The sequence below is a fragment of the Rattus norvegicus genome, chromosome 13 (assembly GCF_036323735.1).
Source record: "Rattus norvegicus strain BN/NHsdMcwi chromosome 13, GRCr8, whole genome shotgun sequence".
In the NCBI taxonomy this organism is placed as follows: Eukaryota; Metazoa; Chordata; class Mammalia; order Rodentia; family Muridae; genus Rattus; species Rattus norvegicus.
The window spans coordinates 92,363,590-92,376,193 of record NC_086031.1 but is presented as its reverse complement, the minus strand read 5'-3'; the positions used below and the strand labels follow the sequence as shown (position 1 = coordinate 92,376,193).

Below are 12,604 nucleotides of genomic sequence, written 5' to 3'. Positions count from 1 at the left end.
CCAGGGCCTTGCGCTTCCTAGGCAAGCGCTCTACCACTGAGCTAAATCCCCAACCCCAGTTTTTTTTAATTTTTTATAACTTCTAATTCAACACTACTTTGGCAATACCTTTGAGAATATCTTGGTTGGTGAATAGATATTTGTATGCAAATCGTGATGTGGATGAAGCATTTTTGTGATTGATTTTTAAGTGAGAGCAAAATACTCTGAGTGCCTCAGTTACCTTTATATTGTGTTTTACTTACACAACTGTGTAATACCACAAGAAGCAAATGTTAGAACTATCCACAGTCAGGAGCCGTTCATCTTCCTGCATCTAAGAGAAAATACAGATGAAAAAATATGTAACATCTGAAATAGCTTCAAATGTGGATATAAGCCTAAATGTCCCAGAGGACTGTTCCTTACCTTAGAGGAAAACAGATTTCAGACTAGAATTAATATTACACCTACAGAAGGCTTTTGAGGTTTTGTCTTTAACTGTTTAATATGATGCTCCAAAATCTGGAGTCTGCAGGCAGCCTCTGGAACCCTGCCCCCAATTTAATTCTGATTGGTGAATAAAGATGCTGGCAGCCAATAGTTGGGGAAAAGAGAGATAGATGGGGTTTAGGTTCCTGGGCTTGAGAACCACAAGGAAAAGAAGTAGAGAGAAGCCACCATGGATACAAGAAGTGTGGAGGAGGAGAGGAAGAATGTGCAGGAGAGAGAGGGAGGGAGGGGGATAGAGGGGGAGGGGAAGGGAGGGACACCAAGGGAGGGAGGGAAAGAAGGAGGGAGGGAGGGAGAGAGAGAGAGAGAGAGAGAGAGAGAGAGAGAGAGAGAGAGAGAGATATTCCATAAGGTAGAATGAGGAAAACCTGGCCCTGTGGGCAAGCCAGTTGTAGCTAAGAGCAGCCCAGATAAAACACAGAAATAGTGGGTTTAACAGCCTGGAGTTATCAATAGGATGATAGATTCTAGCAGCATGGAGGGTAGGCAGCTGCACAGATAGGGTGCTGCCTAAGGCATATTTAAATTTAAATTAAATTAAATTAAATTAGGATGTATGCTTTCATCTGGGAACAAAAATGCTCAAAGGCAGAAAGAAACCACATCAGGATTTATTAATGGACATTCATTAACTCCTCAGCTTCCCTCTACATTCTAGACTTGTCTGGCAACTTGCTCTTCTCACTGTCATTTTTCTCCCATGTTGACACTCAACTCCATCACTCTTCTGGCTCAGCAGTTCTCAACCGCCCAGGATACGGGGTATGTCTGACAATACGTGCAGATGCTTTCTGTTGTCATCAATATCTGTCTGCTTTGCACGTCAGCAGAGTCAATGTCACTGTTATTGATCTGCATTCACATATTTTCTTGAATTGAAGGAAGGGGATGGGGAGTTAAAAAATAAGTCTCAAATTTGCCTTTGGTTTCGGCTGTCACCAAAGCAATGTCTGACTTAGACTTACTCATCCAGGAGTGGCATTACCAAGCCTCTAAGTGATGGAGAAGCTAAGTAGTTGGGTTGCGGTGCTAGTGAAATGGTGCAACCCTTCTAAGAACGTACAAGGTCTTGGCTCAATCCTCGGCATAACGAATGAGTGAACAAACAATTAAAAACTGGACACAGAGTAAAAATCAAATATCATTTCACAATTTATACTGACACGAGAAATAATGACAGACTTGCAGAAACTTTAAAACAGCTCCTTTTAGTTATGACTAAAACAATTTGTGGTAGAAAAGCTAAAGGAGAAGGTGACTGTGGTTCCTTCTCAAGATTCAGTAGAACATCAATAAAATCAACTTACGTCGTTGATGTTGATTGGGCTTATCTTGTGATTACCAGGCGTTTTACAGTATAGCAATGTCTTGGGTGATCTGGTGTTCAGGAAGAACAGACAAGAAGAAGGAATTGCAACTGAATAAGAGACTGGTTAAAAACCCACCCACAACTTTTATGCATAAACAATTTAACTGGATGCTAGAATAAGAGACAAAAACGTCCTCTAATATAGTAATTGCCCCAGCTGCCGTTCCACTGCTGTGAGGAGACACTGTGACCAAGACAACTCTACAAGAAACCGAGCAGTTGGGGACTTGCTTATAGTTTCAAAGGCTTAGTCTCCTACCACGGTGGGGAGCAGACGGGTACTGGAGCAGTAGCTGAGAGCTGCGTATTCTGATCCACAGACAGCAGGTCAGGAGAGACACTGGGCCTGGCACGAGCTTCTGAGACTTGAAGTCCCACCCCAAGTGACACACCTCCTCCAGCAAGGACGTGACTATTCCAACAAGGGTTGTCTTAAATACCTCCTAATCCCTCCAAACAGTTGACTGGGGACTAAACATGCAAAAGTATAGCCTCTGGAAGAGCAGTCAGTCGGGGTGAGGACTATTCTCATTCAAACCTCCTTAGTGCATTTTCCTTCTGCTTTCCAAGTGAGCTCGCCTCTTTTCACACTTGTTTAGTGGAAGGAGGTTTAAATGAAGTCAGAGCTTTGACGTCTGAGCTCATGTATACATTACATGAATAAATGTCATTTTTCCGAGGTAGGAAGAAATGGATGTATATATAGGGCAAAACAACAACAACAAACTTACGATTTGTTTTGAACTTTACAACCTTCCGGTATATCCCACGATTTAAATGTGTCTCCTTCATACTCTAGGATGATCTAAGAAATAAGGTGAAAGTTCATGTTAATAAAAACAACAACAAACCACAAACCACTCTTCATCTCACTGTTTGGTTGTGGATTCAACTATCTGGTTTGTATTGCTTTAAAAAAAAACAACTAAAATTCAGCTCCTTTGATATTATGTGTAGTGGGCTACTTGCATTCTAATGGTAATTTGGGTCCCCCAAATCTCTTTGCCACAAAGAAGACAGAGTCTACAGGTAAGACACTGAGGAACCCTGCACCCAATTAATTCTGACTGATAAATAAACATGTCAGCTGGCACGAGCTGGGGAGAAGAGGCATGCACAGGGTTTAGGTTCCTGGGCTTTGGGTCATGAGGAGGAGGAAGGAGAAGCAGAAGGGAGTTACCATGGAAGAGGAAAACAAGCAGAAGGAGGAGGAGAGACACCACAGGATAGCTGAGCCATAAAAATGTGGTCATGTGGACTCACCAACCAGAGTTAAGAGCAGCCCAGGAGGAACACAGTCACTCAAAGTTACTGGTAGGTAGGAAAGTAGATTCTAAGAGCATGAAAGGTGGACAGTTGCTGCTGCCTATGACATATTTAAAAATATAAGGCTGTGTGTTTTTCCTCCAGGAACACAAATGGTCAAAGGCAAGAAGAAACCCCCGTGCTGGAATGTTTACTACAATTCAGCAAAGTAGGACATCAAAGGAGAATTTGTGGGCGGGGGCAGTGCTGAATCTCAGCACCTACATCAGGCCCCTAAGCTCCTGTGTCAACATTCATGGGACCCCACTTCCTCTTCTGCTCCCCAGGGGTGCCAGCACACACCACAGACAACACTATCATGACACCCACACCTACACACACACAGAGGGGAGGGGAGAGGAAGGGTAGGAGGGTAGGAGTAAAACTCAGTGTGTTTGGGTCAAATATATAACACCCAGACAGACATTATTAGCTATGTATAGAGAGTCTAAAACTTAACCAATATAAAATATATACTTTTACTCTCACATAGATCATTTAGCAAAATTGACCACATTTATAGAGAAAGGCTTAACCAACCTCAATGAAGTATTGCAATATGTACATGTCTTAGGGTTTTTCTTGCTGGCATGAATCACCATGACCAAGAAGCTAGTTGGGGGGAGGGTGAAGGAATATTTATTCAGCTCACACTTCCACATTGCTGTTCATCACTAAAGGAAGTCAGGACTGGAACACAAACAGGGCAGGAACCTAGAGGCAGGAGCTGATGCAGAGGCCATGGAGCCATAGAGGGCCCTGCTCATTGGCTTGCTTTGCTTTGTTTGCTCAGCCTGCCTTCTTATAGAGCCTAGGACCGCCATTCCAGGGATGGCACCACCCACCATGGGCTTGACCTGCCCCCGTTGATAGCCAAGTGAGAAAATGCCTTATAGTTGGATCTCTTGGAGACATATCCTCAACTGAGGGTCCCTCATTTCTGATGCCTGTAGCTTATGTCAAGTTGATACAAAACCAGCCAGTACAATAGTATTCTTTTCAATATGAGCAAAATAAAATTAAAAGTCCTCATAAACTTAGGTGGAAAAAAATTATAGAGTGTCTGTAATCTTAAAGCAAAAATGAATCAGACAAAGTAGGTTTCTGAATGATTCTTTGAAGAAAACAATGTAAGTCAAATAACATTTCCAAAAAATAAAAATCAGGGGTAGCATTTTATGTTATCAACATTTAACATATATAAGTAATGGCTAAAAGGATACTTATAGCATTAATGTGTACAAAAGAAATATATTTAAAAACAATCTCAATTGTCAGTATGAGAATAAAAGCAGCAGAGAACATCACCCAGAAGAAAGGAGATATTTTTTGAAAAGAGAAAAAGGAGTCTGTAGAAAGAAAATAACGTTTATTTGTAGGGGAAAATAAGGCTTATAAATTTCTGTTGTGATGGGTACTCTTGGTTACACCTAGAACCTAAGCAGCTGGGCCCACATGTGACGGTTTTTCTTGATTGGATCATTTGAGGTACAAAGACCCATTCTAAATCTGGGCCACACCTCCCGGTGGCATCTCATTTACATAAAAGGACAAGGAAGAAGGAAGCTACTGCTTTCTGCCTGCTTGCTCTTGCTCTTGGTCGTAAGTGATTCCATTCTGTGATTCTGTTGCTGAGACACTCCTTTGCTGGTGTCAGAAGCTACTTCTTCAGGATCCGATGCAGAGGGAAAACTTGGATGTCTTTAGGAATTCCCCTGGTCTCCAGAATGCCAAAGTACCAGACTGTCTTTCCACCAGGAGCCGGTCAATGTTGGACCACCCAGACCCAGGCTGTGTGCAGTCTGATAAATCTAAAGACTGAGGAAAGAGACTCCTAGTGTGGTTTAAAAGTGAACTACCCCCTCATCTGGTACGTGTGCTTGAACACTTGGGCCCCACCTGGTGGTGCCAACTGGGAAGGTTTTATGACTCTCTGGCCGTGCTGGGGGAACTGGGTCACTGAAAGCAGACCTTGAGGTATTATACTAGATCTCATTTCCTGTTCACTTTTAGGTGCAACCAGCCAACCTCTCTCTCTGTCCCATGCCTTCCTCACCATGATGGGATATATCCCATTTAAGTATAAGCCATAAAATTACCCTCTTCCTTCCTTCAGTTGTGCTTTGTGAGGTATTTTGCTTATATCCCAGCAATAAGGAAAGTAACCAGTGCAACTAGTGGTCAGTGATGAAGTCTTTTAAAGCCACACATGGTTCCTTAAAAACAGACCTTCTAGGGTAGAACCAAAAAGATCCAAACCTGAAGGACAGCAAAACCCCTCCCTGGACACTGAGGGATTCAACTCAGAGACGAAGCACCCTGCAAAAGTCCCATGCTCTAAGCATGTTGGGATGGACCACCCTTGAGTCCTAGACAACCACAGAAACAGCGCAAGGAATCTATGAACTTCAAAACCATCTGGCCAGTCGCTGCCCAGAGCTATGCCACTGCACAGGAAGAGACACACACTGAAGGAGGGTCGCTGGCAGCAGGGCTGGCATGGAAGGCACCCTGACTTCTGAGCACTTTATAAAACTCAGGCAACCAGAAGAGTTTTTTTTTTTTTTTCTTTTTTTTTTCCGGAGCTGGGGACCGAACCCAGGGCCTTGCGCTTCCTAGGCAAGCGCTCTGCCACTGAGCCAAATCCCCAACCCCCTTTTTTTTTTTTAAATCTTGTTGGCTACAAAGTCCTCATAACATTATTTTTTTCTTTTTTCTGTTTTAAAGATTTATTTATTTGTTTTATGTAAGTACACTGTACACTGTTGCTGTCCTCAGACACACCAGAAGAGGGCATCAGATCCCATTATAGATGGTTGTGAGCCACCATGTGGTTGCTGGGAATTGAACTCAGGACCTCTGGAAGAGCAGTCAGTGCTCTTAACCACTGAGCCATCTCTCCAGCCCCAGAAGAGTTATTTTTAACTACTCTTCCAAACTTAATGGTAGGGAAAGATAGTTTCATACTTTTTTTTTTTTAACTTGGCCAACAAGGTGGCCCAGCTGGTAAAGGTGCGTGTCCGTAAGTTTGACAGTCTGAGTTTGATCCCTACAACCCACAGGAATGGCGTGGCATGCAGCCCCTCCCCCATAACAAATAAAATTACAAATAGAATCATTTCTAAGAAAAAAAAATCAATAGGAAGAGGATCTGGGTTGAACCCCAAATTTGTCAGGAGAGGATGGACTGAGAAAATACTGTGGTGTCTATGGATAACCGCAGGCAAGAAGTGTTCTCCTACTGCCAAGAAGGGATAGATTAGCTTTAAGCCTCAAGGAATGTTGAGGTTAAGGCCAAGGTTGAGTAAACAGTCTGAGAGTTGGAGCTGGGGGGAGTCGCCAGACAGCACAGTTTCTATAATGAAATATATAATGTGGTGGGAATTATATAAAACAACGCATGGGATAGACCTGCACAGAGCAACTCATACAAAAACGTGCACGAGGAAACAAATGTGAATGCCTCCAGCTGCAGGATATTTGAACCCACTGCAGACCCTGAGATTGTGTGCTGGGAAAACCTTTCTCTTTGTCTCAGCCCCATCGCACACCTTTAACCCAAGAGCTTTCTGTATATTGTAAACAGAATTAAAGCCAGCCATAGGTCAAGAGGTTGAGCAAGCAACTGGTGGACAGAGAATAAACATAGGAAAACACCACAGAGTATGAGGAAGTCGGAACAGATAGAGAGGCACACAGGAAGTACAGAGGAAGAACACTGAGTTTGAAGGGTTTCTAAGACAGTGTTGAGAAGGAGAACTGGCTCTTCTGGGACGTCAGTTGAGGAAGGTCAGCTGGGTGCTTTCTCTGCCTCTTTGAGATTTTGACCCCAGCATCTGGCTCCTGAGTCTTCATCTGGTAACATGAAATGACTGAAATTTTGTTTAAAAAACAACAACATTGACCAAAAATGCAGATGCTTCATTCCTTCTTAAAAGGGGGAACAAAAATAGTCATAGGAGGGGATATGGAGGCAAAGTTTGGAGCAGAGACTGAAGGAACGGCCGTTCAGAGCCTACCACATATGTGCCCCATATATATACAGCCACCAAAACTAGATAAGATGGATGAAGCTAAGAAGTGCATGCTGATAGGAACTGGATAAGAGACACAGTCAGAGCATGTCAAATACAGAGGTGAATGCTAGCAGCAAACCACTGAAGTGAGAACGGGACACCCTTTGGAGGAATTAGAGAAAGGATTGAAAGAGCTAAGGGGGCTTGCAACCCCATAAGAAAAACAATGCCAACCAACCAGAGCTCCCAGGGACTAAACCACTACCCAAAGACTATACAAGGACTGACCCATGGCTCCAGCTGCATATGTCGCAGAGGATGGCCTTGTTGGGCACCAATGGAAGGAGAAACCCTTGGTCCTGCCAAGGTTTGCCCCCCTCCCCCAGTGTAGGGGAATGTTGGGGGTGGGTGGGAAGTGGCTGGGGAAGAAAACACTCTTATAAGAGAAGGGGAGGGAGATGGGATGGGGCATATGTCTGGAAAACTGGGAACGGGAATAACATTTGAAATGTAAATAAAAAAAAACCATTCAATATTGTGCCCATTATACAAGATATTACTATTGAAAGAAGCTAAGTGAAGGGTACCATGTCTCTTTGCAGGTTCTCCTAGGACTATGATTATTTACAGAGAAAAAGCAGATTTACTGAGAGAGTGAGACAGAGACAGAGAGAGACAGAGACAGAAAGACAGACAGAGAGAGAGACAGAGAGAGACAGAGGGACAGTGAGAGACAGAGACAGACAGAGAGACAAGGAGACAGACAGGCAGACAGAGACAGAGGGACAGAGAGAGAATGCTTAGTTGATTGGTTAAGTGCCTATTGTGCAAGCTTGAAGACCTAAATTCAATCCCCGAGACTCATGTAAAACCTGGGTAGGGAAGAGCTATGTGTAATCCCAGCATTGTGGCAGCAGAACCACATCCCTGATGCTCGCTGCCCAGGTGTCCAGCCAATCGGAGAACTCAAGACTCACTGAGAGACTCTGTCTCAAAAAATTCAAGATGGGCTGCAGAGAAAGTTCAGGGTTTAGAACACTTGTTGCTCTTGCAGAGAAACCATCCATAACTTCAGTTCTATGAAACCCAACATCCTCTTCTGACTTCTAGAGGTAGGTGGTACATACATGCCAAACATATATACAAGCAGAAAATATTCACACAAACAAATCAGTTTTTAAAAAAGTATAAGGTGATTGAAGAAGACATCCAATGTTGACTTAGGAATAGATTCATTAAAAAATAGAAAATCAAATAATTTCTATTTTTTGGCAAAGATCTACACTGAGTGGATAGTATAAGGTTAATTGTCATTTTAGGAAGTGTCTTATGGAGTTTCTGTAGTCCATTAACTCTGCTCTTGGCTACAGAAAGAAAAAACAAAACCAAACAACAAAACCAAAGTGCAGACAATCCTGAGACCTCAGAGGAGACAACTACTTCTGCCCACATTCCTGACCCAAGACGAACTTGCCTAGTGCCTAGGAGCAGTCAGGGGCAGGATCCTTCCGGTTTCTGCCTGCTCCAAGAGCTGAAAGCCAGTGGCCAGGAGCGCCTACACATCTGAAAGCAGAGGTAAGACCAACTCTTCTGCTCCAAGCTACCCGCCTGGTGGCCTTAGGACACACAACGGCAGAAGTCCTATGGGATAGGACACTGCCGGTTTCTGGCTGTGCCTGGAGCTGAGCCAGTCCCATAGTCCTCTGTACCTAAATCCCTTGAGGGAGAAAGCTGGACTCTCAGAATCCTGAGAGTTCAAGGAAGACAACTACTTCTGCCCACATTCCTGACCCAAGAGGAACCCACCTAGTGCCCTCTCTGCCCTCTGGGCACAGGGACCTAGACGCAGTCAAGGGCAGGACCCTTACAGTTTCTGCCTGGGCGGAGAGCCAAAAGCCAGTCTCCAGGAGTACCTACACATCTGAGAGCAGAGGTAAGACCAACTCTTCTGCTCCAAGGAACATGCCTTGAAATAAATAATTCTTTAAAGAAAAAGTAGAGTGCCATCTGTGCCCTCTAGGCACAGGGACCTAGGAGCAGGCAGGAGCAAAACCCTTCGGGTTTCTGCCTGGAAAAGAGCTGAAAGTCAGTCGCCAGGAGTACCTACCCACCTGACAGCAGAGGTAAGACCAACTTTTCTGCTCCAAGCAACCTGCCTGGCAGTTTCAGGTCACACAAACCCAGGAGCAGCTCTCTGTTCCCAGATCTGGCTGAAAGAAAACATGTCTATAGGAGTCCTGACACACAGGCTTACAGGAGGGTCAAGCCACTGTCAGAGACAGCAAGACAAGCTAACACCAGAGACAACCTGATGGCGAGAGGCAAGCACAGGAACCTAAGCAACAGAAACCAAGACTACTTGGCATCATCAGGGCCCAGTTCTCCTACCAAAGCAAATACTGGATATCCAAACACACTGGAAAAACAAGATTTGGATTTTAAAATCACATCTCATGATGATGGTAGAGGACTTTAAGAAGGACATAAATAACTCCCTTAAGAAATACAGAATAAGGGGCTGGGGATTTAGCTCAGTGGTAGAGTGCTTACCTAGGAAGCGCAAGGCCCTGGGTTCGGTCCCCAGCTCTGAAAAAAAGAACCAAAAAAAAAAAAGAAATACAGAATAACAGAGGTAAAGAAGTAGAAGCACTTAAAGAGGAAAAACAAAAATTCCTTAAAGAATTACAGGAAAACACAACCAAACAGGTTCAGGAATTCAACAAAACCATCCAAGATTTAAAAATGAAAACAAAAACAATAAAGAAATCATGCTCTTTGTTCTCTTCTCTACCCTGCTCTTCCCCTCTCCCCAGTCCTTTCTCTCAACCCCCCACTCCTTTCCTCCATGTGCTCATGGCCGGCCTTTCTTCTCCTCTACTCTTCTTCTTTCATTAAACTTCTCCATGTAGGAAAAAAAAAATCACAAAGAAAAAAGAAAGACAACCCTGGTATTATAAAACCTGGGAAAGAGATCAGGAGTCATAGATGCAAGCATCACCAACAGAATACAAGAGATAGAAGAGAGAATCTCAGGGGCAGAAGATACCATAGAAAACATTGACACGACCATCAAAAAAAGTGTAAACCCAAAAAGCTCCCAACCCAAAACATCCAGAAAATCCAGAACACAATGAGAAGTTCAAACCTAAGGATAATAGGTATATAAGACAGTGAAGATTCCCAACTTAAATGGCCAGTAAATATCTTCAATAAAATTGTAGAAGAAAACTTCCCTAATCTAAAGAAAGAGATGCCCATAAACATACAAGAAGCCTACAGAACTACAAATAGATTGAACAAGAAAAAAATTCCTCCTGTCACATAGTAGCCAAAACACAAAACTCAAAAAGCAAAGAAAGAATATAAAAAGCTGTAAGGGAAAAAGGTCAAGTAACGTATAAAGACAGACCTATCAGAATTACACCAGACTTCTCACCAGTGACTATGAAAGCCAGAAGATCCTGGGCAGATGTTATACAGACACTAAGAGAACACAAATGCCAACCCAGGCTATTATACCCAGCAAAACTCTCAATTACCATAGACTGAGAGACCAAGATATTCAATGACAAAACCAAATTTACACGATATCTTTCTACAAATCCAGTCCTACAAAGGATAATAGATGGAAAACTCCAACACAAGGAGGGAAACTACACCCTAGAAAAAGCAAGAAAGTAATCTTCTTTCAATAAACCCAAAAGAAGAAAGCCACACAAACATAGCTACCTCTAACAACAAAAATAACAGGAAACAACAATCACTATTCCTTAATATCTCTTAACATCAATGGACTCAATTCCCCAATAAAAAGACATAGACTAAGAGACTGGATATGCAAAGAGGACCCAGAATTTTGCTACATACAGGAAACACACCTCAGAGAGAAAGACAAACACTACCTCAGAATAAAAGGCTGGAAAACAACCCTCCAAGCAAATGGTCCCAAGAAACAAGCTGGAGTAGCCATTCTAATATCAAGTAAAATCGACTTTCAACCAAAAGTTATCAAAAAAAAATAAGGAATGACACTTCATGTTCATCAAAGAAAAATCCACCAAGATGAACTCTCAATCCCAAATATCTATGTTCCAAACGCAAGGGCACCTACATTCATAAAAGAAATCTTACTAAAGCTCAAAGCACACATTGCACCTCACACAATAATAGGAGATTCCAACACCCCACTATTATCAATGGAAACAGAAACTAAACAGAGACCGAGAGAAACTAATGAAGTTATGAACAAAACAGATTATAGAACATTTCATCCTAAAACAAAAGAATATACCTTCTTCTCAGCACCTCATGGTACCTTCTCCAAAATTGACCATATAATCGGTAACAAAACAGGCCTCAACAGATACAAGAAGATTGAAATAATCCCATGCATCCTATCAGATCACTGCGGACTAAGGATGGTCTTCAATAACAACAATAATGTCAGGAAGCCCACATATACATGGAAGTTGAACAGTGCTCTACTAAATGATAACTTGGTCAAGGAAGAAATAAAGAAAAAAATAGACTTTTTAGAATTTAATGAAAATGAAGGAACATGCCCAAACTTATGGGACACAATGAAAGCAGTGCTAAGAGGAAAACTCATAGCGCTGAGTGCCTGCAGAAAGAAACAGGAGAAAACATACATCAGCAGCTTGACAGCACACCTAAAAGCTGTAGAACAAAAAGAAGCAAACACAACAAAGAGGAGTAGACATAGACAGTAGGAAATAAACTCAGGGCTAAAATCAACCAAGTAGAAAAAAAAGGACTGTACAAAGAATCAACAAAACCAGGAGCTGGTTCTTTGAGAAAATCAACAAGATAGACAAACCCTTAACCAGACTAACCAGAGGTCACAGAGAGTGTATCCAAATTAACAAAATCAGAAATGAAAAGGAAGACATAACAGAATCTGAGGAAATTAAAAAAAAACATCAGATTCTACTACAAAAGCCTATATTCAACAAATCTGGAAAATCTGGATGAAATGGACAATTTTCTAGACAGATACCAGGTAACAAAGTTAAATCAGGATAAGATAAACCATCTAGACAGTCCAATAACACCTAAAGAAATAGAAGCAGTTATTAAAAGTCTCCCAACCAAAAAGAAACCAGAACCAGATGGGTCTAGTGCAGAATTCTATCAGACCTTTATAGAAGACCTCATACCAATAGTGTCCAAACTATTCCACAAAATTGAAACAGATGGAGCACTACTGAATTCCTTCTATGAAGCCACAATTATACTTATACCCAAACCACACAAAGACCCAACAAAGAAAGAGAACTTCAGACCAATTTCCCTTATGAATATTGACACAACAATACTCAATAAAATTCTGGCAAACCAAACCCAAGAGCACATCAAAACAATCATCCATCATGACCAAGTAGGCTTCATCCCAGGGATCCAG

General features: G+C 42.3%; 1 protein-coding gene across 24 annotated transcripts in view; it reads right to left on the bottom strand.

Annotated features, from left to right (window-relative positions):
* The window catches only part of Catspere (catsper channel auxiliary subunit epsilon), a 155,390-nt gene that overhangs the window by 111,022 nt on the left and 31,764 nt on the right, over window positions 1–12,604 (bottom strand). For 21 of the 24 annotated variants that reach the window (XR_010057299.1, XR_005492667.2, XM_039091441.2 and 18 more), the window contains exons 3-5: window positions 2,593–2,666; window positions 1,800–1,869; window positions 246–316 (exon numbers count right to left, since the gene is read on the bottom strand). Coding sequence is in view for 19 of the 24 variants with exons in the window: in XM_039091441.2 (XP_038947369.1) it covers window positions 246–316; window positions 1,800–1,869; window positions 2,593–2,666 (215 nt within the window). In the remaining 5 variants the exon portion in view is untranslated. Of the gene's footprint in view, window positions 1–223; window positions 317–1,799; window positions 1,870–2,592; window positions 2,667–12,604 lie in introns of those variants that run through there. The other 3 variants (XM_039091455.2, XM_063272766.1, XM_063272762.1) reach the window with 3 other exon arrangements.